The sequence below is a fragment of the Notamacropus eugenii genome, chromosome 3 (genome assembly GCF_028372415.1).
Source record: "Notamacropus eugenii isolate mMacEug1 chromosome 3, mMacEug1.pri_v2, whole genome shotgun sequence".
Taxonomy (NCBI): domain Eukaryota; kingdom Metazoa; phylum Chordata; class Mammalia; order Diprotodontia; family Macropodidae; genus Notamacropus; species Notamacropus eugenii.
In genome coordinates, this window is record NC_092874.1 from 204887252 (window position 1) to 204914995 (window position 27744).

Here is a 27744-nt window from a genome sequence, read left to right on the forward strand (position 1 = left end):
CATAGGAGGAATTTGGTAAGACCCCTTCTTATTGTTAAAAATTTGCGGGGGGGCGGAGCCAAGATGGCGGAGTAGAAAGACGCACATACACATAGCTCCGAACCCACAACTCACAGAAGGGCTAGAGGGGACCAACCCACCGTGAATTCTGCACCTAGAGGCCACGGAATATTGGAGCGAGGGAGATTTCTGTTCTGGAGAGACCTGCAAACCTCTCGCGGGGGGTCCTTCGCTCTGCGGACTGGGCGCCGGGACTGGGAGCTGAGTGCAGCCCTGCAGCGGCTGCGACACCGTGAGGAAAAGATCCGAGCGGGCTTCGGGGACGGGACCTCCAGCGGCCACGCGGGTCCCTCCACCCACAGAGGGACCTGCAAACCTCTCGCAAAAGGTCCGTCGCGCTGCGGACGCGGAGCCCAGCCCGGACCTGCGGCGGCCACGGCTCCGAGAGGTACAGATTCGAGCAGGCTTCAGAGACGGGATCTCCAGCGGCGGCACAAGCCCCCCCCACTCACAGGTGACGAGGGTCGGTGAGAGAGAGTCTCTTTGGCAGGTCAAGAGAGGAGTGGGGTGCCCCCATGGCTCGGGGCCCCCCCCTCCCCCCCCCCCCGAGATAGAAGCTGAGAGGCCGCTGCAGACAGGGGCTCCCCAAGCGGGCGGACCTGACCATCTGAACTTAATTCTCACACTGAATAGCAGCCCTGCCCCCGCCAAAAGCCCTAAGGCGGGAAGCAGCATTTGAATCTCAGTCCCCAAACGCTGGCTGGGAGGACCAGGAGGCGAGGTGGGTGTGAGGAGAATATTCAGAGGTCAAGCCACTGGCTGGGGAGAATGCCCAGAAAAGGGAAAAGAAATAAAACTATTGAAGGGTACTTTCTCGGAGAAAAGACACTTTCTCCCTTCCTTTCTGACTAGGAAGAACAATGCTTACCATCAGGCAAAGATACAGAAATCAAGGATTCTGTGTCCCAGCCCACCCAATGGGCTCAGGCCATGGAAGAGCTCAAAAAGAATTTTGAAAATCAAGTTAGAGAGGTGGAGGAAAAACTAGGAAGAGAAATGAGAGGGATGAAAGAGAAGCATGAAAAGCAGATCAGCTCCCTGCTAAAGGAGAACCAAAAAAATGTTGAAGAAATTAACACCTTGAAAACTAGCCTAACTCAATTGGCAAAAGAGGTTCAAAAGGCCAATGAGGAGAAGAATGCTTTCAAAAGCAGAATTAGCCAAATGGAAAAGGAGATGCAAAAGCTCACTGAAGAAAATAGTTCTTTCAAAATTAGAATGGCACAGATGGACGCTAAGGACTTTATGAGAAAGACAGATATCACAGAACATAGTGTGAAGATTCAAAAAATGGAAGATAATGTGAAATATCTTATTGGAAAAACAACTGACCTGGAAAATAGAATCAGGAGAGACAATGTAAAAATTATGGGACTACCTGAAAACCATGATCAAAAGAAGAGCCTAGACATCATCTTCCATGAAATTATCAAGGAAAACTGCCCTGAGATTCTAGAACCAGAGGGCAAAATAAATATTCAAGGAATCTGCAGAACGCCGCATGAAAGAGATCCAAAAAGAGAAACTCCTAGGAGCATTGTGGCCAAATTCCAGAATTCCCAGGTGAAAGAGAAAATATTGCAAGCAGCTAGAAAGAAACAGTTCAAGTATTGTGGAAATACAATCAGGATAACACAAGATCTAGCACCCTCTACATTAAGGGATCGAAGGGAATGGAATAGGATATTCCAGAAGTCAAAGGAACTAGGACTAAAACCAAGAATCACCTACCCAGCAAAACTGAGTATAATACTTCAGGGGAAAAAACAGTCTTTCAATGAAATAGAGGACTTTCAAGCATTCTTGATGAAAAGACTAGAGCTGAAAAGAAAATTTGACTTTCAAACACAAGAATGAAGAGAACCATGAAAAGGTGAACAGCAAAGAGAAGTCATAAGGGACTTACTAAAGTTGAACTGTTTACATTCCTACATGGAAAGACAATATTTATAACTCTTGAAACATTTCAGTATCTGGGCACTGGGTGGGAGTACACACACACACACATGCACACATGCACACATACATAGAGACAGAATGCACAGAGTGAATTGAAGAGGATGGGATCATATCTTAAAAAAAAAATGAAATCAAGCAGTGAGAGAGAAATATATTGGGAGGAGAAAGGGAGAAATTGAATGGGGCAAATTATCTCTCATAAAACAGGCAAGCAAAAGACTTATTAGTGGAGGGATAAAGAGGGGAGGTGAGAGAAAAACATGAAGTCTACTCTCATCACATTCCACTAAAGGAAAGAATAAAATGCGCACTCCTTTTGGTAGGAAAACCTATCTTACAATACAGGAAAGTGGGGGATAAGGGGACAAGCAGGGTGGGGGGGATGATAGAAGGGAGGGCATGGGGAGGAGAGTGCAATTCGAGGTCGACACTCATGGGGAGGGATAGGATCAAAAGAGAATAGAAGTAATGGGGGACAGGATAAGATGGAGGGAAATATAGTTAGTCCTATACAACACAACTATTATGGAAGTCATTTGCAAAACTACACAGATTTGGCCTATATTGAATTGCTTGTCTTCCAAGGGGAAGGGGTGGAGAGGGAGGGAGCTAAAGATGTTGGAACTCAAAGTGTTAGGATCAAATGTAATGTTCTTAGCACTGGGAAATAAGAAATACAGGTTAAGGGGTCAAGAAAGCTATCTGGCCCTACAGGACAAAAGAGAAGACGGAGACAAGGGCAGGGAGGGAGGATAGAGGGGAGAGCAGATTGGTCACAGGGGCAATTAGAATGCTTGGGATTGGGGGGGGGGAGGGGATAAAAGGGGAGAAAATTTGTAACCCAAAATTTTGTGAAAATAAATGTTAAAAAAATAAAATAAAAATAAAGAAAAATTTCCTGTAGTGTTGGAATTAATTGTTCTTTAAATGTTTTATTGAATTCATTTGTAAATCCACCTGGTTCTGGGTTTTCTTTGTCTTTAGGAGTTCATTTATGGCTTATTCCTTTTCTTAAGGTAGGATTATTTAAATATTTTATTTCCTGTTCTGTTAATCTGGGCAATTAATTTTTTTTGTAAATAGAATATCATTTCATTTAGATTATCAGTTTTATTATGATATAATTGGGCAAAATAGCTCCTAATAATTGATTTTTGGTTTTTTCTTCATTGATTGTGACTTCTGCATTTTCATTGTTGATACTGCTACTTTGGTTTTCTTATTTTTTCTTTAATTCATATTAGCTCACTATGTAGTTGGGACCCCTACTTATGACTGCTCCTCTCCACCCTGGATTTGTGATCTTGAACTGGGTAGTGGGCAACAGACTTGTAGGTGCCATCCTTTCTTGTTTTGGATCACTCTCTGCCTAAATGCTTCTTGTGTTGCTGTCTTATGTCAGCCCTTTTTCAGTTACTGAGAGTTGTAGTACACTATACTACTGGCATCCCCAGTTTCTGTAAAACACTCTTTTCTTCTCCCTAAGATGCCCTGGTCTGGAAAAGTGACTCACTGTGCCTTGGTCTTGGCTTCCTGATCAGAATTTGATCCGGTGTGTTTTCTAGATCTTGGTGGAGGAGGTTTAGTAGAGAGCAAGGCTCTGACTCCATCATCTTAACTCTGCCTCTTAACAAGATTTGCTCACTCCCAAAACATTGTCCTCAGCAATGGGTGTGTTTTTCTTTTCATCTTAGTCTTTGGTGCTCTTAAAACAAACCTACTAGTATACGGAATTAAAATGTAGACTTTCTTAATTCAGTAAAGGATTGTAGAATCTGAGTGGTTTTCCCAATGATATGATTTTGCTGTTAAGTGATCATATCATATCATATTATTCTGAAATGCAAGCTAGTCATCTCAGTCTGTGCAAAGGTGTAGCTAGTTATATAAGAAAAGAAGTTAAACTATTCAAGTTTATATTTTTCAGCATAATTTTAAGATATGTTTACATGTGAGTATGCCATCTCTGCAAAGATAATGAATCTGTACCCAAACAGTCAGGAGCAAAAATTATATGATTATGTCACTTAGATATTAAAAAACCTACACTGGGTTATTGTTTTCAGTTGCTTCTGGCTTTTGATTGTCTAGTCTGTTCCATATCTTATTTGATTTTAACTAATCTTTAAGAGATAACTTGTTAGAAGAACACCTTTAACTTGACATTTATTCTACCAAATCAAATATTTTTTTTTGTAGTTAACACATAGCCAGCACAACAGGACATTGAGTACCTTTCCAGCCAATTATCTTCCTATAATGATGTGATCTACTACAGAATATAATATGCAAATTCTTCCCTGTTTCATACTTAATCAAAAATGGTCTCAAAATGTGGATAGATTATTCTCATATAGATTTTGGAGAGATGGGAAAGTAAACACATTTGTTAGTTATTTTTCTTTATCATATTTGTGGGTATAGGTAGTAATAAGCATTGGAAGTATCCTCCTTTTTTCAGCAACTTTGGAAATTGATCCCTCAGAGCCCTGAAAGTTGTAGAATATTTCATCAGTATATTCTACTGGTAGTCATCCAGTTAGTGGTTTAGAAAACTTCTACATGACTACTGTTGAAGCATAATTATCTTAACAAAAAACAGAAGCAAATTTCAGCTTGAATAGTGCTTTTTAAAAGTCCAGCACTTTCTCAGTTCAGAAGGTTAGGATAGATTACTAGTTTTCATAGAGTGAAATTCATCTTCTTAATGATGACTTTAAAAAAGATTTATTATGAAAGAATATTTTTAAATCTATTCATTTCACTTCTGGCCATTTTACTACTATCTTCTGTTTTCTTCTTTATTGAGTCTTGTATTCTTTTTTCTTTTTCATTCTGAACTATAAAAAGCCTTCACAAGCCACTAGGGATCTGTTTCATGGTATGAAAATTAACTAAAAGGTCAAGATTCTGAAGAGAAACAATGAAAAAAATAGGGGGTTAAGGTTGGCTAGCAGTACCAGAAATGAGTGCTGCAGTGCAATAACCATCAAAACAATTTAGTATTGGAAGAAAAAAAAATTGTTCAGTGGAACAGATTAGATACACAGTATACAGAAACAAACATAATGACAGTGTTAAATAAACCTAAAGACCCTAGCTACTGCAATAAGGACTTACTTGACAAAAACAGCTGGGAAAACTGGAAAACAGTCTGACAGAAATTAGATTTAGAATATCTTACCCCGTGTACCACAGTGAATGCTAATTGCAGAAGTGGCCTAGATATAAAAAGTCACATAAGAATGAATTTAGAAGAGCAAAAGAAAGAAATGCTTTCACCACTATAAATAAGGTAAAAGTTCATGACCAAAGTAAAAAGAGAATCACAGAAGATAAAATGGACAATTTTAATTATATAAAATTGAAAAAGTTTTTCACAAACAAAACTAATACAGTTAAAATTAGGACCCACAAATAACAGGAAAATTTTTGCAGCAAGTTACTCAGAAAAAGGTCTCTTTTCTAAAATCTGTAAGGAACTGATTGATATACAATAAACAATAAACATGAGTCATTCCTCAGTAGATAGATAATCAGTCAAAAGATATGATCATGAATGTTTCAGAGGAAGAAATCTAAGGCTCCAAATTACTTATAATTTGAAAAAGGCGAGTTAAAGCAATTTAGGGTTCTACCTCCTGTGCATCAGATTGACCAATATGACAGAAAAAGCAAAATTAAAATTATTGAAGGAGTGCAGCATAACAGGCACACTGATGCAGTGTTGCTGGGAAGCAGTTTTGCACTGCACACCAAAAGTCACTAAACTGCATACCTTTTCAACCTAATAATAACACTGGCAGGCCTTTACCTCAAAGAAAGGCAGCAAAGGACCCATATGCACAAAAAGTGAAAACTTTAAAGTAAAGGGGTGCTCATCAACTCAAGAAGTGTTAAACTATGAAATATAAAAGGAGTAGAATGTTACTACCCTCTATGAACAATGAAAGGTACAGTTTCAGAAAATAAAAACCAGGAAAGACTTTTAAGAAGTAATATAATTTAAAGTGAGCAGGCCCAAGAGAACAGTTTATGCAGCAACATTGTAAGTGTAAAAAGTGAAAGTCTTAAAAACTCTGATCTAATCAATTCAATGACCAAACATGATTCCAAAGGACTGATGATAAATTATGCTACTAGCTACTTCCTGATAGAAAAGGATTAGATTCAAGGTACATAATGAAATACCCAGGATGGAATTTTGCCTTGCCAAGCTGTATTTGTTACAGGGATTTCATTTTGTTTTAATTGTGGATCAGGGTGGGAGGGAAAGGGGAACTATTGATAGGGCTCCCCTCTTCTTCCTTTAAAAAAGAAAAAGAGAGGGTCTTTAAGTATTTTTTAAATACGCAGAAGATAAGGGAAGGAAAGTGAGAAAGAAACACAAATTAGCCAGATAACTGAAACTTGTTACATGTTGAATTTCTTAAATGGAAAAATCTTTATGTGACAGAGACTCAGTTTTATGGACAATCATATCCAGTTCTCTTTTCTGTTCTACTTTGTATATGGAAATGCTCATTTTATTTGATGTTTAAATTCAGAATAAAAAAATACAAAGCATGAAAGTCGTTGCCATATAAAGCCACAAGCTGTACATTTATTTGTATCAGTGAAGGAAAGATTAGCGTTAATACCTCAAAAAGAAATGACATTTTTCTAATTTCTATTTTATCTCTTGTTTGCAGTTTTATTTTGTACTTTTTCCATGTGAGTTTTGGATATTACCTGGGACCTCAGTGCACCTCTTCATCTTTACTCAAGTAGCTGCAGAATGCTTTCACTAGAATGAGATATGTGGGTAGAGATAAATAGGTTAGCAGGGTTCATTTTGCCAAAAGATTGAATTTAATTAAACCTTTCAAGCACAGTTTCACCTCAACCTATTAGTTTTAAGTTCTACATTTCCTACTATAGAGGTATACTTTATTTTCTCAGTTCGGTTATACTTGGAGCTCAAAAGCTTTGATAACTATTATTTGTTTCAGATTATTGATCAAAGGTCAATTATTTTGAAAAGTAGTGCAAAGGTATCACTGGACTGTCAGAAAAGGTCCAAGACACAAAAAGATTTAAGATTCACATCTAGCAACATCAAGCATGAAGAGGACTTTATTGTAAAAGGATTTATAACATCTTTCATATTGAAGGGAAGAGACCCTCTTGTGGGCTTCCCATTAACTTCTTCACCATCTATCATTTTCTTCTCTATATTTTTTAAAATAATATTAAGGTCTTAATACAGGGTGGGGAACCTGCGGCCTCTCGGTCACATGTGGCCCTCTAGGTCAAGTGCAGGCCTTTGACTGAATCCAAACTTCATAGAACAAATCCCCTTAATAAAAGGATTTGTTTCATAAAACTTGGACTCAGTCGAAAGGCCACATACAAGGACCTAGAAGGCCACATGTGGCCTCCAGGCTACAGTTCCCCACTCCTGCCTTACTTAATATCATCAGTATGTTATCTTTATCTGCTTCTGTGTAGTTCAGTATAAATAAATTTATCCATTGTAAGCATTCCAGATACTTTATTGCCCTAGAAAATGACATTTTACAATAACATATTTAATTCATCATAACCAAATTTCATCTTTATAGCCCAAAACACTACTATAATATTATTTGCCCAAGATAGTAATTGCATGGTTATCAATATTATGAGCTAGAACATGACACCTAAAAGCAGTAACTCTTTGGAAAAACAGTCCGTTGACAGTCTATTGCTTACTTTACATGAATAAACATTATTTCTGTGACATTATAAATATGGTGTAATGTGTTTTTGTTAACCAGTTAAGGGTGTTAGGAAAGCTAGTTCTTTATATTTTTATCCAGAAATATCAACTTTATTTAAAAAGACAATTTCGTTCACATCCTAACATATGCAATGTGCTAAGTGTTGGTGGAGAGGAAAAAAAAATAAAATAAAGGTCTTGCCCTCAAGATGGTTATAACTTGTGAAGTAACTATGGGAAGAAATAAGATATGTACATAGAAAATAATACATCTTAGAATATGTGAACATAAAAAAATTTTAATACGTTCTGAGACAGGTAACGGAGAAGTCCCCCCATCTAAATTAGTTCTAGAAGGTGCTTGAGACTTATTTAAGCTTTGTGTCAGGAAAAAATTGTGAGAGAGTTGTCCAGAAGTGGAGTTGGCTGCAGTAGGAAGTGGTGGATTCCCTCTTCTTGAAGGTGTTTGAGCAGAACCTTAATGACTACTTGGTAGTCATGTTATATAAATAAATATTTATATTATACAAACAAATATTATATCTGTTCATCAAATAAATCCATATATTTATATCTGGTATTGATTGAACTAGTAACCACTGAGGTCTTTTTCAGCTCTAATTTTATAGGTAGAGGAAGGGTCTTCAGAGAGGTAGCATTTTAGATGGACTTCAGTTGTCTGATGGACAGATAGGATGTTCATGGAGATGGAAAGGGAAGGGCATTCTGTGTTTAAGGAGAATCATTCACAAAGATGTAGAAAGAAGAAAGCAAAGAACTGTTCCCCAAACTGTGAGTAATTCATGTTACAGTGACAAATTATGTAGACAAAGGGAGAGTCTTGTGAATTATAGATGAAGCCAGATTTTGGAGCACCTTGAATGCCAGCCTAAGGAATTTGATCTTTATGTGGTAGGCAAAAAAAGAACCATTGACGTTTTGAGCAATGAGCAGCATGATTTTTTAATTTGTACACTAGGAAGACCACTTTTGTCACTTAGAAATAAATTCCATTCTGTGGCTAGTAAGTGCATATGTATTGGTGCACAGAGTGTGACTTATCAGGAATAAATTTTGATTAGAATATGATGCAAAATAGGGTTTACTTAAGACCCAGCACATTCAAGTGACAGTTTTGCAACCATTCCAAATGATAGATTGACTTGAGGGGAAAAAGTCTTATGCTGTTCAGAGTATTAATGGCCTCTGTACTTTCTTTTGAAGACAAGAAGCTCTCCTTGCTGCCATCAGTGAAAAAGATGCCAACATAGCTCTTCTGGAGCTTTCCTCCTCCAAGAAGAAGACCCAAGATGAGGTAGCGGCATTGAAACGTGAGAAGGATCGTCTGGTGCAGCAACTGAAACAGCAGGTATGATGAAAGGGACAGTGGGAACCAGGTTAGAGAAGGACCCTCTAGAGCTACATATGCCTTACACAGCAGAATATATTCTTCCTTCCATCCTCCCTCCCTTCTTTCCTCTCTCCCTCCCTCCCTCACCTGCCTATGGTTTAAAGTGCCATGTATTGTCCAAGTTGGCCCTGTGTAAGTAAATGAGTTCATCTTTATTAAAGATCTCTTTTCTCTAGTTTTCTAGAGAAGCACAGCCACAAGTCCCCAGGTACCTACCTCAATACGTTGTGTGCTTCTGCTGGATTAAGAAAAAGAAAAGGTGATGCCCTATCTGTTTACTGTAGAACAAGGGCTCTTAACCTGGGGCCCATGAACTTTTTTTCAAAAATATTTTGAGCTGTATTCTAATATAATTGACTTCCCTTGTAAGCCTGTTTATTTTATTTTATGAATTTTAAAACATTATTTTGAAAAGCAGTCCAAAGACATTACTGACTGAATGTCAGAAAAGGTCCAAGGCACAAAAAAAGATTAAGATTCACTTCCAGCAACATCAGGCATGAAGAGGACTTAATTGTAAAAGGATTTTTAGTTCTTGAGGATTAGGTTGATCCTGGAATGATAAAGAGATGGGCAATATTTAACCTAACTCTAACACCATCCCTTCCAAAATTTTGTGCCCACTGTTTGTCTAGAGCCTTTCACCTGCAAACATCAAAGAGCCAAAAGATGTCCTTTTTAAAGGACAAAGGCAGAACTGAGATCTCCTTTGGTTTTGTTCACTAATTAGACCATTCTCCTACCATCACTTTGTACTCGGTCCTTTTCTGTAGCATTATCCCCCACCCTTTTCTAATTACGTTACTTTTTTTCTTGTTGGCTATGTCATTCCACTTGAAGCAATTAGAGCCATAAAGCTTTTTCTAGAGGAGTTTTTTCTTTCTGGTTGTGTGGGGGGGAGTGAGGGAAAGGAGGACCAGGAGCACTGGTGATCAAATAGTTGGTGTCTTTCAGTTTAATATTTAACATTACCTAAATAAATATGGAATGTTTGCACTACAAATTTATTTTTCCATTTTTCAGATCAATATTAAATGTGCTCAAAAATTTACTTTATAATTCTACAACCTTTGCCCAAAGATGTCCCTTTTCCACAAAATGGCATATATAACACATAGGATTCATTTAAGTACAAGGAAAATTTCAGTATCATAAAATTATCTCTAGCAAAAAGTAGAATTATCTGCTTTTAGAAAGTTGAAACAAACATCAAGCCTATTTCTTTTGCTATACATTTCCATTAGCTCTTACAGGGCAGTTTAAAGTGTCATTTAAAAAGTGCATAATAAAAATGTTGCAAATGCTTCTTGTTTTTATCTATTTTTCTTCACTGTTTTTCTTTGCTAAAAAGGAAGATTTTCATGGGTGAGGGAGGAAGTATCAAATAACAGAAAATTACTGTGCTATAAAGAACGAAAGAAAGTAAGCAAAAAGAAGAAAGATGACTAGAAAAGGAGGTTACTCTCATGCAGTATGAGCAAGCCATAACAGATGAAACACCCTTGTATGTAATGTCAAATGACCAGTTGACAAACATTTTTTAAACACCTACTGTGTACTAGGCATTGGACCAAAGAAATGCCAAAGACAGTCCTTGCTCTCAAAAAACTCAGTCTTATGGTGAAAACAACATGCAAACACCTATAGACAAACAAGATATATGCAGGACAAACTGGAGAAGATCTCAGAGGGAAAGTACTGGCATTAAGAAAGATAAAGAAAGGTTTCTTGTAGAAGATGGGAACATTCCAGGTGTGAGGAACAGCCAGTGAAAATGCCCAGAGTTGGGAGATGAAATATCTTATAAAAGGGCTGCAAGGAAGTCCCTGTTAAAATATTGCTGAGTACATGGGGGTTAGTAAGTTGTAATAAAACTGGAAAGTAGAATTGGGCTAGGTTATAAAGAGTTTTAAATGCCAGTATTTAATATTTGGTTCTGATGGTAGTAAGAAGCCAGGAGAATTTATTGATTGGGATTGGTGGGGGTAAAATGATCAGATCTGTGGTTTAGGAAGAGCAGTTCAGCAGGTGATTGGAGGGTAGGCCAGAATGGGGAGAGACTTGAAACGGAGAGACTTCACAACAGGCTGTTGTGGTAGAGCAGGCATGAAGAGATGAGGCCCTGCATCAAACAGATGACAGTATCAGAGGAGTGAAAAGCCATATCTTAGATATGTGATGGAAGTAAAATTAGCAGGAATTGAAAACAGATTGGATATGGGGAGGGAGAAGGTAAAGAATCAAGGATGACTATTAACGTTGTGAACTTGAATTACTGGAAGGTGATGTCCTTGAGAGTAATAAAGAAGTTTGAAAGAAGGAAGGATTTCTAGAGAAACTTTTGTAGTTGGACAGGAAACAAATCAATTTACCGACAAAATTTGAAATTTAATTATATGGTAATTATCACTGAATTCTAAATTCATATATATCTACTAGATGTGAATGTCCCCAAAATCCTATAACAGTATTGTACATTTAAGGATGAAGATGGAGCATTTCTGAGGAAAGCTGTGATGATTCTTCCAGATTGTACTTTTTTTCTCTCTCCGATGCATGGTTTCACAGTCCTACCCACTCACAATACATCTGGGTTTAAATGAGAGCAAAGGAAGGAGAGTTATGCCAAAGACATTTTGGTTCTTTAATTTCTCTAAGAGTATGTATTTAAAGCTTGGATGAAGGAGAGGCCTTTTGGAAAGAGGATATGGCATCAATGTTGTTTTAATTTAAAGCTCCTAGACTTGAATTGCAAGAATGTGCCTCAATCTAGAGACCATTTCCTTACCAAATCCTAACACAGAATTAACTTGGAGTAGGCTTTCCAGTAAATGGAACAGCTGAATCATGACTGGTTGCTGGCATTCACGTGGGGCCATTGCCATCATGAGATGGAGGTGGGGAAGGGATTTAAAAAGTGGGAGTCATTATCTAATGTCCCAATTTACTCCTTCCCCTTCCCCCACCAGGGTAGTTTGTCTATCTGACTCATTCATGGCAAAGCAGTCATTGGGAAGGCTTTTTTGGAGAGAGAGAGGGCCAATACAAGAAAACAAAGCTAAAGGTTGTCTAACAAAGTCCAGATGTTCTGTGGTGCTTGCCAGCCAGTATGTTCAGATTATAAGTCATGGCCTGCTGTGCTTGTCAAGCCAGCACTAGCAGTGGAATTAAGTAAAGCTAGAGAGAATTCTTTATGGCATTAATGTAATCTATTCAGTGACAAAATCTCTCACAAGGTGTTCTCTTTCTGAGCAATTTTTCCCTTTTCATGTGAAGATTTTTTTATAATTTTCATATAGTAATTGCTACAGTTTGAAAGTCTTCTTTAATGAGTTACAAAAAAATTTTTGCTAAAAAGTGGGTTAGTTTCATAGTTAATTTCAGAGGCTACAATACTCAATCTAAAAAGGCTCCTCTTTATTTCATTTCATTTTACTTTTAAAAATGTTTTGAAATTGGCTTTGGATTTAACATAAATTATTTGTGGTTATATCCCAACTGCTGCCTGGTGAGCCCTCCATTGCAACAAAGAGTCAAAGAATCTGAATTCTGTATCCTGTCTCTGTCATTTAATATCATGTTGACTTTGGGCAAGTGATTTATCCTCAGTGGGACATAGTTTCCTTGACTGTAAAGTGTTAGGCTAGATGACCTCTAAGGTGCCTTTCTGCTCTAAAATCTGGAATTTTCATGAGAAAAAGTTCAAATGACCACAAAGATGGAAGACTCAGTGACGTTTTCTGTGATTCTCATGACCTCAAAATGCTATAAAACAGTAATACACAATAGATAAAGTATTGCACCTTTCTCCGCAGACTTTGATATCAAGAACCCTTTAAAAATAACATCCTGATTAATAACAGCAGAGAAGGCTAATCCTTATCATTCTTCCCTAGACTGGGCTGGACTTACGCTGTGGGATCCACTTAGCAATTCTCTTCCTGCTGATACAGTCTCTGCCAGCACACAGCTTGTCCTTTTGATACTGTTCTGTGACAGTAAGCAACAAAACTCAGTTCTTTGCCCTGACCCTCATTCTGTAACTGGTTCCGAGGAGGCAAAAGTATAGGAAAGCAGAAGCATTCTTTGGGGCAGCAGCTGCAATGCTCACTCAGAGAAATTAAGGATAGAATATATTGGGGCAAGACACGTGTGTGTGTGTGTGTGTGTGTGTGTGTGTGTGTGTGTGTGTGTGTGGATACGTACGTGGGCAGAAGAGAGGATATGAGGGGAGTAGGGCTGCATCAGATCAGCACTGAAGTGGGGTCTAGTACTATCACTGGACACAGAGACCATGACTGACAAAATGTGAATTACTAGCGTGAGAGGAAGCTGAGACAGTTTTGAAGTCTAGTCCTTGGAGGAAACCACCATAAAAGGGAAAGAGTCGAAAAGTGAGTAACAGGAGATTGAAAGGAAAAAAAAAAATGATTGAAATTTCTAAAGATCTCAGGAAGAAAAAAAAGTAAGTTAAAAACTTTGGGCACAAGCAGATAAATCAACAGAAAAGACATTAATAAGAGAAGAGAAGATACCATTTAGGAAATCTTAATAAGTCCAAACTTCTTTGTATAAATATTGCAAGAAAAATAGAAATGAATCAATACCTGAGGAGGTAGAGGACCCTATGCATTTCCAAAAGAACTTGGTATCTCAGCAAGATGTTTCCATTTGGTTCAAGAGAGAAATAGAAATTGTGAGAGTGAAATTTATGACCTGCCCTCAAAAAGTTGGCAGAATAGAAAAACTTAATAGTCTCTAAAGAAACACAAGAGAAACAAAAGTGATTGGAAATGCAGAAACATGAAAGTGAAGGACATTCTGAAAGAAGACAAGCAAAAAGCTATAATATTAAAAGAACAAATAATCTGTATACAAACAATTTGAATGACTAAGAGCAAGTTCTGTAAGTGACCAGGAGAAAGACCTTCAATTATAAAGGAAATGGAATTCAAATTGGCACAGTGGTAATCTATACCCAGCAGCAGATACCATATAAGGGAATGGAATAATGTATTTGGAAAAGCAAAGGAACTTAAGATACAACCCAAAATGACATAGAGTTGAGGCAAACATCAGTAATCCTGAAAAATCAAGCCTAATCATCAATTTTAAAATGTGATTGATCAATAAAGGATAATCATTTGAAGGATTTTTAAAATAAATAAAACCCCAGACATGAACAAATTATTTCCTTTGCAAGCAACTTGGGTAATAGAAACACAAGAATGACAAACCACAATATAACCAAAGAAGGTGCGAGTAATAAATTCCCTTCTTCCAAAAAGAGGGGAAAAAAAAAACAGAAAGAGAAAAATACCTATGGGGTGAAAAATAACAACAGGAACCATTAAGAGATTTCTTCCTAAAAGTGTGTTCATCCTTCATTGCCAAAGAAGACCATGCCATCAGAGAAATGATGACATGACTTGCACTTGACTTTGGTTTTTTTTGAGTGAGGGAGAGCTGTGCAGGTCACCAGCCTCACTTCTCCTCCAGAGCCATCTGAATCCAATGACCAGATATTCATCAGGATGACTGGAGATGACCCAGGATGAGGCAATTGGGGTTAAGTGACTTGCCCAAGGTCACACAGCTAGTGAGTGTCAAGTGTCTGAGGTGAGATTTGAACTCAGGGCCTGCTGACTCCTGCACTGGTGCTGTATCCACTACACCACCTAGCTGTCCCCTTCCTAAAAGTACATAAGGAGAAAAGGGTGGAAGTGGAACATAACCAGAAGAAATAATTGGAGTCACAGACCTGAAATTTCATGGACTAAAACTCACCACATCCCATCATCTTCAAGTGAATCAGGATTTTTTTGGGGGGGTCTAAGGAGCAGAATGTATGTGTGTATAAAAAGGAGAGGAAAGAAAGAGGATAGAAGAGTTTTTGTTGTACTCATCAAGTCAGAGGTGAAAAATGAAGGAAAAATAACTCCTGTGATCTCTTAGGAATATATGGGAAAATAGGTGAGATGGCAGAGGGAAAGATCATAACTGAGAGAAAAAGGTAGAAATCTCAGTTCACTGATGGTAGGGAATACTGTTGAAGAACGCTTGTGGCGGGTAGGGAAGGAAAATATTTTGTAAGTGGGGTATAGGGATTTTAAGTGAATATATAATCTGCAGGAATTTGGTCAGTACTTCTGAAGAGTGTTTTGCCTGCCTCTATGGACAGCATCCTGACTCAAGAGAAAGGTAATCAGAGCTCATGGGGGCTGCTGATTATCAGAAAGGTGGTAAAACATGAACTGAGAGTAGATATTCATAGCAAATGATGGTTGTGGGGTTGGGAAGAGGAATGATCTTGGGCAGGGCAGAGAGTAGAGTGGTGAACCAATCACACATTCTGGGACACAGGAGGATGCAGAAAATTTGCTAAAACCAACAAACCAAAAAAGTTGAAGGGGTGGAGAAGAAGAGGGGTTTTATTTAACTCCTTAAATGAGAGGAAAGGGGAGAGAATTACATATTTAGATAAAAGAAAGCTTTATTAGTATATTAAGTAAAATTCAAAAATTAATGAAAGAGGTGACAAATAGGGGAAGGAGTTCAGGGTGAGAATTCAGTTTGTGAGAACAGGGTTCCCTTAAGGTAGATTAAGCCAAAAAAAAAAAAAAAACAAAATGAAGAGATAACATACTATCTTTACAGAGGAAAAAAGACCAAAAAGTTTTAATTTAGAAAGAAAACAATACTAGAGACAAATGTAGGAAAACATAAACTTAATTTTTATAACTTTAAATGCGAATGAATTAAACAATAAAATGAAAAAAGTGACAGATCTAAACAAAAAAACCCAACAAACACCATACAATCTCTTGCTTCCAAGAAATACACTTTTACAAAAAGCAATTACATACATAATAAAAACAAGGACCTGGAACAAAATTTAGTTTGTGTCAAGTGAATCCAAAAAAACCAGAAATTGCTATTGTACTATCTGATAAAGCAAAAACAAAAATTGACAGCATAAAAAGATAAACAGAAATTACACTTGCTGAAAGGAACCATAGATAATAGCAATATTAATATTGAACTCATATGCTCCAAATACCTTAGTATCTAAAATCATAAAGGAGAAATTAACTAAATTTTGAGGACTTAAATGATAATGCAATAATAGGAGACTTTAATGTCCCTCTTCCAGTTTTCAACAAATATGATAGTCAACAAAAAAGAAAATATAGAATTGAACAAATTGCTAGAGAAAATAGAGCCAGAAGATTTAAAATATTTTCCAAATGGGATTGCTGCCAAATAAGAATATTTTTCAAAACTTAAAGAACTTTTATAAAAAGTGAGCATTTACTAAGGTACAATGATATTACAAGCAAATGTTAAGTACTCAGACTATAATGCAATAAAAATATTAATCAGTTCAGGGATGGCAAGCAAAAGACACAGATCAGTATGTAGACTTAGCAACAGAATCCTAAATAATGAGTAGATCAAAGAACAAATTGTAGATATATGTAAAATAAAATGATAATGATGAGGTGACATACCAAAATTTCTGAGATGCAGCTAATACAGTCCTTGGGAGAAATTTGCATCCATAAAACATACTTAGCAAAATAGAAATATCAAGGATTAATTAACTGAATATGTACTTAAAAATTAGAAAGTAAATAAGCACAAAAGAAGAGTTATTAAAAATTGGAGAAACAAATTAGATACCAAAAAAAGCTACAGAAGTGATAAAAATTAAAAGCTAGCTCATTGAAAAGACTAACAAAATTGATAGACCTACAGCTGGCCTGAATAAAAAGAAGAGTTTTAAAAATCAAATCAATAGTATAGCAAATAGGAGAAGTTTGCAGCAAAATCAGAAGAAAAAAAATTAGCAAAATCTGCTAGTTCTGAAGAGATAGTTACATGCTAACAAAACTGAGAATGAAAAAAATAGTGGAATGGCTTAAAAAATTAAAAGTACGAAAATTAACAAAAGGGCAGATAGAGATCTTAAATAATCCAATCCCTGAAAAGACAATAGAACTAGCCTTGAAGGAACTTCCAAGGCAAGGGGGGGTGGAATTCCTGCTCATAATAGAGAATTTGATGAAATTTTTAAAAGTTGATTCCAATACTATACAAATTATTCTCTAGAATTAAGAATGTTATAGTAAATTCATTTTTATGAGACAAATATGGTCCTAATATAAAATAAAACAAGGAGACTGGTAAACTTATATAATTTATATTGATTTAAAAATTATAAGTAATGTTTTGTCCAAAAAGCTGCAGTAATTCATCCAAGAAATCATCCGTTATGACCAAATTGGATTTATAAAGATTATAAGATTATATATTTGTTGTATTGTGTATATTATAGATTTTATATTATATAATTATATGTTTTATATGTGATTTTATATATATATATGATTATAAAGATGATAAAGATTGTTTAAGATTAGGAAAACAACATAATTAATAATATTCGAAGCCAGAACTTCCCTATCCCACATGTTTATCTCAATAGTTGCAGAAAAAGTCCTTGATAACTAAAACATTCACTTATATTAAAAATAAAATCTTCAAAGTAAAGGCAAAGCATATACTTTTATCTGTCTAAAGCCAAAAGCAATCATCATTTACATTGAGATGCAATAGAACCTTTCCCAGCAAGTACAGAGGTACAATAAGGATACTTACTCCCCTTGCTATTATGTCATGTTTCTAGAAATGTTGCTAGTAGCCCTAAAATGAGAAAGAAATTAAAAGTGTAACTCTAGGTAAAAAACGAGATTCCTGTTTTATTCCTGTTTGGTGATGACGTGATGGTTTATTTACAACAACAAATGATAATAACCAAAAAATGGTAATAGCAACAAAACATAAGAGGTAATAATAAAAAAGGATATCTCATTCCAAATGTTTCCAAAACATGAGGAGCAATTTACCAGAGCATGTAAGATACTTATATAGGTTCGTTTACAAAATGTTCCCTGAGAAATAAAGATCAACTGGAATAGCTAGAGGAATAGCTCATTACTAGGCCATACCAGTAAAATAAAAATGATAATATGGCCAAAGTTAATTTACAGTTTTAATGCTTCACCAGTCAAACTACTTAAAGAATATTTTAACAGAATTCAATAAAATAATAAAATTCATTTGACAAAACAAAAGATCTAGAATATCAAGGGAAATAATGGAAAAAAGTAAGGGTCAATAGGAAATAGCATTTACTGAGGAATATTACCTCATACTGTATCATAAAGTAGCAGTCATTAAAGTCATTTGACATTGGTTTAAAGATAGAGAAGAAATAAGTCAGTGCTGCAGACTAGACAAATAATGTAACTTAGTAACCTAATGTTCGATAAAACATAAAGCATAAATTACTTAGGAAAAAATTTCTGATTTGAAAAAATATCTCTTGGGAAAACAGGAAAACAATCTGGCAGACATTAGGCCAACACTTTATGCTGTATTTTACAATAAATTCAAAATGGATTTCTTTATTTTTATATGATCTTAATATTAAAGATCAATGCATTAGAAAACTTAGACAAAAACACATCATATACCTTTCAGAGCTGTGGGTAGGCGATGTATGCTTTACCAAATGAAAGACTGAAGCAATTACAAAAGATAAAAGTCAACTTTGAAATTGCGAGGTTTTTGCACAAATGAAATTAATGCACCTAGGATAAGAAGGAAAGTAGTTAAATGGGGGAAAAGATCTTTGTATTAGATTTCTCAGAAAGGGTTAATAGATTGTGTGTGTGTGTGTGTGTGTGTGTGTGTGTGTGTGTGTATGTAAAAGACCAAAAGCCACTCCCCAGAAGATAAGTGGTCAAACATATATGAACAGTGAAGTGAGTTACATGAATTTGGGGGGTTCCCAGTACACTTACAAGTTATATTTATACTGTACTGTAGTCTGCTAAGTGTGCAATAATATTATGTCTTAAGAAAATCAACATATCTACATTAACTAAACAATACTTTATTACTATAAATGCTAGCCATCATCTGAGCCTTTAGGGAGTCATAATCTGTTTGCTGGTAAAGGGTCTTTTCTCTATGTTGATAACTGCATACCAGTCAGAGTGGTGGTTGCTGAAGGTTGGGATGACTGTAGCAATTTCTTACAATAAAACAGTAATGAAGTTTGCCCCACTGATTGACTTTTCCTTTCATTTAAACACTTAAGAGGCCATTGTAGCATTATTAATTAGCTTGATTTCAATATTGTTGTGTCTCAGGGAATAGGGAGACCTAAAGAGATGGAGGAGTGGCCAATCAGTGGAGCAGTCAGAACACACATAACATTTATCGATTAAGTTCACCATGTTACATAGGTGCAGTTGATGAAAGATGATGTCTAGGTTCTTTTTTTGGTCATGGCTTTCAGGTAGTCCCATAATTTTTCAGTTGTCTGTCCTGGATCTGTTTTCCAGGTAAGTTGTTTTTCCAATGAGACATTTCATAATCTGCTATTTTTTCATTCCTTTGGTTTTGTTTTATAATTTCTTGATTTTTCATAAAGTCATTAGCTTCCATCTGCTCCATTCTAATCTTTATGAAATTGTTTTCTTCAGTGAACTTTTGGATCTCCTCTTCCATCTGGCAAATTCTGCTTCTTAAGGCATTCTTCTCCTCATTGGCTTTTTAGATCTCTTTTGCCATTTGGGTTAGTCTATTTTTTAAGGTGTTATTTTTTTGGGTCTCTTTTAGCAAGCAGTTTTTCATGATTTTCTTGCATCACTCTCATTTCTCTTCCCAGTTTTTGTTCTACTTATCTTACTTGACTTTCTAAATCCTTTTTGAGCTCTTCCATGGCCTGAGACCAATTCATATTTTTCTTGGAGGTTTTGGATGGAGTAGCTTTGACTTTGTTTTCTTCTGTTTGCTTTCTTTGGTCTTCCTTGTCACTAAAGTAAGATTCTATAGTCTAATTCTTTTTCCGGTTTTTGCTCATTTCCCCAGCCATTTACTTGACTTTTGATCTCTTTGTCAAGGTATTCTCTGTTTCCCATGGGGGTGGGTGGTTTATTGTCAGCTGTTCGATCCCCCACAATCTGTGGGCCTAGAACTCTAGAAACAGGGGGTGCCGCTGCCCCTGCTGCTACTGTGACTGCTGTGGTTCCTCTGCCCTCTTCCCCCTTGCCACCCTAGGGCTGGGGTTAGACTACTCAACTCTCCTGCACTGGTCCCACAGGCTTTTTCCACTTACCTTCTAATTTATCCTAAGCGTTTTGGTCTCATGAAATCTGGAAACCACCATAGGTGTGAGAGATTCAGTCCCCCCAAGGCCTGCTCAGGTCCCCTCTTTGTACTTTCGGCCCCCAGTAGACTGCGCTCTGCTCCCAGCGTATCATGATACACACTTCTGGGCTACCTTCCATGTTCTCTTGGCCTGGTGATTTGCTTTACTCCATCATTCTGTGGGTTCTGCAGCTCCAGAATTTGTTTAGAGCCATTTTTTATCAGCATTTGGCTGGGTTTAGCGGGAGCGCTCTGGAATATCCATGCTGTTACTCTGCCATCCCTCTTTTTCTTTCAAAATCATTATTTATTGTATTGAATAGTTCTCTAGAACTTTAGGCTGGAAGGGAGAAAAAGTGAAATCTAATCTAAACCAGCCCAGCTAACACCCAGGACCAAACAATAGGTCCTCCAGCATCCTATGACATAGAACAAGTTCAGAGACATAATTAATACATGCAGGGAGTAATGTTTGGTCCATTACGTTCTCACTATAAATGTAAATCTTATCTGTACTTACTCATTTTAACTTTAAAATGTATAGTATGCGAATTTCTTTTTTAAAAACTATATCTTTTGCCGGTGTCTTTTATGGAAGGTCTCTATACTTAAAGATACAGCACTAGTATCAGTTTATGCCCAGGTAAGACCAACTCCTCATTAGGTAAGCCTCTAGTGGAGCAAGAAAGAATAATTTCTACCTTGGGAAGGTTAAGTGGAGACCAGAAAGTCAGATTAAATTAGTGCCATTTTATCTGTAGTACACCAAGATTTAAGAAGCTAAGACAAGCATGAAGACGAGTTATTTCAGCATGAGAGGACATAACAAATTCAGGGATTGTCAAGAATATATCAAGTTGATAAGATCTTTTTTTTTTTAACTATTTATATTGTCTGCTTCTACCTGGCACTGATGGGTCCTTGGATTGAATCCACCAGACTTCTTCTAACTCACTTGTCAGTATTTAGTATTGAGATTATTCATCTCTTTTTCTGTATTTTTAATGCTAGTTATATATCATATTCATAGTCACACAGATTAATTAGTTTCAAAGACAGAGTAACACTGAAGTTGCAAAGCTACAACCAGGTATCAGTTGACCTCTGTGGTACTAGAGTTGGTGGTAGATACTTTATCCCATTGTTAGACTTTATACATAAGCTTGCCTTTAAAGATATACTAACTGTTTGCTATAAATGATTCCAGTGATTTGTTTTGCTTTACTGTACTTCTAGACTGTATTTCTCTCTGGGGAAGGGAAAGAGTTTTTGAGTAGTAACAGTGCTTTTTTTCTTTTAAAAGCACATCAATAGAACACTTAAAAACAGAACAAAAGATGCCATCCGAACAACTTACTAGACATTGTTGTGATTCATTTATAATCTTTAGCCCATGGCAACTTTTCTACTTCAGAATGATTCTGTGACTGAAGAGAAGGGTTTGATCCCTTGAATCTTTGACTTGTAGGCAATGAAGCAAGATTATCAGCTTATACTATTCAAAAGACCGTCTGTGTGGTCAGTCCCTATGACCTTTACTGGAGGCTCACTATTGTGCTTTTAAGTTATATCAGTTATATACGTGAACATGCATGAAGTGATAGACTGTTATCTTCTCATTGTCGGGGAAGCCAGCCCAAAAACCAATTCTGGCGTTCATGCATGTGAGAGAGAGAGAGAGACAGAGAAAGAGCAGGGGGAGTGAGGAGGTACGTGTGTATGTGCGCGCGGGTGTTTTCATTGTATTAGATGAAAGAAATGTTTAAGAGAAGGAAAAGGGCCACAGCTTGGAGTAAATAAGGGATGGGAATTGACAGTAGTGAGAATACAGAGGTTCTTAAGTCTTGTTTTGCTTCTGATATTTCTCCTAAAGAAAAATAATATTTGCATTAGAAACGACAGGGATTTGATTCCCAGGATATGTAAAGAGATTGTAAGAGGTCATCTAATTGTTTTTTGTAAATTCAGGTCATCCACCCCTGATGAAACTGTTTTCTGGAATAGTAAAAAGATCACTGGACAGGATATTTGAAAGAGCATGCAGAATATGAGAGGTACTGGAAAAGGACAAATATTGTCTCTTTTTAAAAAATTAAAAGAGACTTCAAGAGAAGTTAGGTGCAGCTATATACTAGGAACCTTGCGTTCTATTCCTGTGAAAATTCTAGAATGGATCATTAAAAAGATAGTTAATAGACATCTAGAAGAGGAAATAGTGATTATAAAAAGTCCACATAATCTCATATAGAACAGGTCATTCCAGATTAACCTCATTTTCTTTTTTGACAGTATCCCAGAACTCAGAGAAATGCTGTATGTGTATAAAATTTGCCTAGATTTTAGCAAAACACTTAATGAAATATTTCATATCATAAATATGAAGAAACATAGACTAGACTGATTTGAAATTGGTTGAATGGCTAATGTGAAAGAGCTGTTGTTAATGATTAAATGTCATATTGACAGGAGATGTACATTTGAAGACCCCAGGGATCTGTATTTGAACCTGTGCTGTTTAACCTTTTAACAATGACTTGTATAAAGGCAGAAATGGCCTATTTATCAAATTCAAAGATGATAGATACATTGTGGAGAAGGGATAGCTACTGCATTGAATGATAGTGTCAGTATCCAAAAAGATCTTGACAGGATAGAACATTTGGTTGACTCTAATAAGATGAAATTTAACAGGGATACTGTTCTCAAAGGGGTAAATCCAGGGTTTACACAACCAACAATATGTAGGATGAGATATTTTCTTCATTCCCATCTGACTCCCCCTGGACCCTCCAAAAAGAGGAATTGTGTCCCAAAGGAAAATGTTTGTTTTGCAGACAATAAAGCAAGAAGCCTATCAGGATAACATTATGAATTAACATTGGAGAATGTTAATCCTTAATGTATTCATTCAGTACCCCTTTCCCAATAGCCTCCATCCATCTACCAGCGGGGCACACAAACCAAACAAACCACAACAATGGGTTATCCTTTGCAACCCATTCAGGCATTTCTCTTCTGTCACAGTTTCATTATTGCCTATCCCTGTCCTTCCTCCAGTATCCTGTTGCAGCAAGCCATATATATATACTTTTACCCAGCTACTTATGGAAGATGGGGAGTTATAGGGGAGAGAAGTTGGGTATCTTGCTTCCTGGGATAGCACCTAGGTTAGAGAACCCCAAAACTGAAAAATGTTACCTAGAACATCCATTCCACCTTCCTGCAAGTTTGGAAAAATTGACTGATAGGGAGCTAAACAACAAAGGAAACTTAGACAGCAGGCTAGCATACAGGTTTATGCTGAGCTTGAAGAAAAGAAGACTGGATTTCAACTGCATCCGATCCAGCTTCCCCAGAAACAACTTGGAGTAGGAACTAAAGCTAGTGAAAATTAAGTTCTCAACATATGAGGATGCTGAAACAGCTTTCAGTTCCAGCCTAGTTAAACTCACCATCAAAAAAGAGTCAGTAAGTAACAGGAGACTTGAACCAATAGTAACCTTAAGAGGAAGAGAATTCAGTTAAAAACCTAAAGTGTAGATAACTAGAGAGCAGATAATTCAACAGAAGATAGCAAAATTAGAAAGGAGGTTTAGTACCTAGGCATCTAAGAGATTATAAACCACTCTAATTAAATATTATAAGACAGAAGAAATGGAAACTATTGAAACCTAATGAAATACATCCTGTGAAATCCCGTGAAAGCATGGAACTGAAGCAGAATTATCTAGAATGGTAAAGAGAAAAATCAGAATCTTGAGAGAAGGGGCAAAGGAACAAATGACAAAAGTTCTGCACAGCCGAAATCATTACAAAAACTTGAATTCATAGAGCTTCACAAAAGAAGCAAAATAGTGAATAATGGAATGAAAGGACAGTCTAGAAAAAGAGAAGCAAAAAGCAACATTAACAGAACACATTATTTCCGTGCAAACCAAACACACTGAACTCAAAGACAAGATGAATAGGGACAACTTAAGGAATAATCCTTGACATCAAAAAACCTGAACATTGAAATGCAAGAAAGAATGCAGTAAACTACTGAGAACTTCTGAATTCAGAAACAAAGCACCAATTGAAAGACTCCTCCAAGACATATAGTGATTAAATTTAACAGCTGCAATGACATACAGCAAATTCCACAAGTGACCAAGAGAAAAACATTAAATGTAAAGGAAAGGAAATTTAAGTTACAGAAGTCTGTCCTGCACCTGCCAGAAAAGAATGGAATTGTATATTCCAAAAAAGCATGATGCAAACCAAAACGTATTACCCTGCAAACATGAGCCCAATTATCAGTGAAAAAAGGTAAGTGTTCAGTAAAAAAGTCTTTTGGATTGTTTCTCCACAAAAAAAGATATGTATAGCTTATTCAGTTTAAAAACATCCTAAAAACAAACACAAGAAGGGTAAACACAATTGCCAACAGAAGAATAAGTAGTAAATAGCCCCATCTTTAAATACTATTAAAAGGAAAAAAAACTAGAGATATTTGTGGGATGTTTTTTTTTTTTTAAATAGCAGGAGGACCATTAAGAAATAACTTTTTAAAAGATAATAATGAACGAAGTAATGGGACTAATAATGAATTCAGTATTTAGAGAAATGAAAGTACTTAAGGTAAAGGAACAGACCTGGAAAACCATGGACTAAACCCTTGCAGCCTCCCTACAGATGAATAAATGTATTTTGTGGGACTAAATTGCAGAATGGGAGGGTACATATATGGGGAAAAGGAAAGTAGAAGATAGAAGGGAATGTGTGATGTGTCCTAATCAATTTAATTGGTAAACAAAGTGAAGAGAAAATAATTTCTGTAGTCTCTCAGCAAGGACAGTGACTACAGGAGAATGGGTTATTTGGCAAAGGACAGAATTGAAATGAGAAAAGAAAGTTGGAGATCTCCATTCACTAGGGGGAAGTAGGTACCAATACAGATCATTCCCATGAGGGCTAGAGATATATCCTGAAATGAAAAATGGGGAGCTTACAAATGATTCCAGTCTGTTGATGCACAAGAGAAAGTATTGTGCTTCTGTTGACAACATTCAGGAGAAGGGAACGTATAGGGACCTAGGGTCACCTAGAGACAGTCTCTAGCCAGTATGATGAGAGGAGAAAGAAAATTATCTTGGAGAAAGCAATGAGTAAAAATGGACTACACAAATTAGGACACAGACATTTCAAAAACTAGCAAGCAAAAGAAGTTTGGAGGGAGGGAGGGATTTTAACAACTGAGAGAGGGAGGGAAAGAAGGGAAGAATGAACTAAATTAAATAGAAATAAGGGGGGGAAATCAATAAACTAAGAAAAACTCCAATACTATAACAAGGGTAGGCAAACAGGAGTTGTGGAAAGAGATAGAGATTGAGGGGAAGTGAACCTGTGAAAATAAGGTTGCCTTAAATTTGCCAAGTAAAACACAAAGTACTGACTAGGAAAGGTAACAACAAGAATTTTTTAAAAAATGAATTTAGGAAGAAATCTAAGCTATTCATAGTCATATGGAAAATGTTCCACCCAGCAATACCACTTCTAGGACTGTATCCCCAAGATATCATAAAAATGGGAAAGGGTTCCACATGTACAAAAATATTTATAGCAGCTCTCTTTTTGATGGCCAAGAACTAAAAATCAAGGGGATGCCCATTAATTGGGGAATGGGTGAACAAGTTCTGGTATATGAATGTAATGGAATACTATTGTGCTATAAGAAATGATGAACAGGAAGACTTCAGAGAGGCCTGGAAAGACTTATATGATCTGATGCTGAAGGAAAGGAGCAGAACCAGGAGAATTTTGTACACAACAACAGCCACAGTATGCAAGGAATTTTTCTGGTAGACTTAGTACTTCATTGCAATGCAAGGACTTAAAAAATTCCCAATGGACTCTTGAGGCAAAATGCCTTTCACATCCAGAGAAAGAACTATGAAATTTGATCACAGAATGAAGCAGACCATTTTCTTTTGTATTATGTTTTGTTTTGTTTTATGATTTCTCCCATTCATTTTAATTCTTCTATGCAAAATGACTAAGGTGAAAATGTATTTAATAGAAATGTATGTGTAGAACCTATATAAAATTGTATGCCATCTGAGGGGGGGAATGGGGAGGGAGGGGGGATGAAGAAGGAGGGAGGGGAAAAATATCTAAGATGTATGGAAGTGATTGTAGAACACTGAAAACAAATAAAATAATTAAAAAAAATAAAAATGTTCCAGATCACATATAATTAAAGAAATATGAGTTAAACAACTCTTTCCACTGCAAAAATGATGAAGTTTTGAGCTTTCCAAAAAAACTGCCTGACCATATATACAACATTCCATATAGCAGTTTCCCACCTCTCTGCCAGAAGTAAAGGGGCTTTTTAAAAAATTTCTTTTTGGTTTTTGTCATTTATTTTCTAGTAACTAAGGAAATGTAAAACAATATGTGTGGAGATTATTACAATGGGAAATCATGGATGGCTTCTTGAACAATGTGCCATACTTTTAAAGCTTAATGAATAAATTAATAAAGAATGAATGAATGATGTATTAAGCCTGTTTGTGGTTTTATATAAAGAACATCAAGACATAATCCACGCTGTCAAAGAGTTCACGTTCTAATACTCCAAATCATAAAGAAATACGCAGTAGCAAAGCATATGGTAATCCATCTTCCTTAGTGCTATTTCATGGATAAAACCATATCCATTGAACTTTTTTATGATGACAACAGCTTTGATGGTGAGAAGTTTACTTTCTGGTTCTCTAAAAGCAATTGCCTTGAATATCCACAAGTTTCATTTCCGCAGGAGTTATTTCCATGGAATATGGTTTCAGGGAGTGGACTGGTGTTCTGTGCCAGACACTGTGCTGAGGGCTGGATACAAAATATGAAATACAATAAAAAAATAAGAAAAAGAAACACTCCCTCCTCCTCCCCAAAGAGCTTATAATCTGATGGGGGAAGACATGCAAAAGGAAGCTGAAAAGGGAAGGATGGGAGATAGTCACCCGGAAGTACCCAGCATGGTATTCCATAGATTTGAAGCCAAGCAAGATATGCCATTGGAAAATGGAGTTACTGCAAAGTTTGTGAACCCTCTCAAAAGGAAGGCAAAGTTAATGTTTAATGTTCCACCCCTCCAATTCTAAGAGGCAGAGGTGAGAAGAGTGCATTCATGCTTGGGGAACAGCCAGTGCATGGGCACAGAGATGGGAAATGGATCATCAAGTGTGTAGAACAGCAAGCAGACCAGTATCATTATATTGCAGTTTATCAATATGTGTAATATGTAGGAAGACTAGAAAGGTAGTAATAATGATAACTAGCATTTATGTAACACTTTATTATTGGTCTC

The 27744-nt window shown here is 36.5% G+C and overlaps 1 protein-coding gene across 11 annotated transcripts in view; it reads left to right on the forward strand.

The window, feature by feature from the left end:
• Window positions 1-27744, forward strand: part of ERC1 (ELKS/RAB6-interacting/CAST family member 1) — a 406669-nt gene that overhangs the window by 292415 nt on the left and 86510 nt on the right. For all 11 annotated transcript variants that reach the window (XR_011977073.1, XR_011977072.1, XR_011977074.1 and 8 more), the window contains one exon: window positions 8984-9128. Coding sequence is in view for 7 of the 11 variants with exons in the window: in XM_072654117.1 (XP_072510218.1) it covers window positions 8984-9128 (145 nt within the window). In the remaining 4 variants the exon portion in view is untranslated. The remainder of the gene's footprint in view (window positions 1-8983; window positions 9129-27744) is intronic.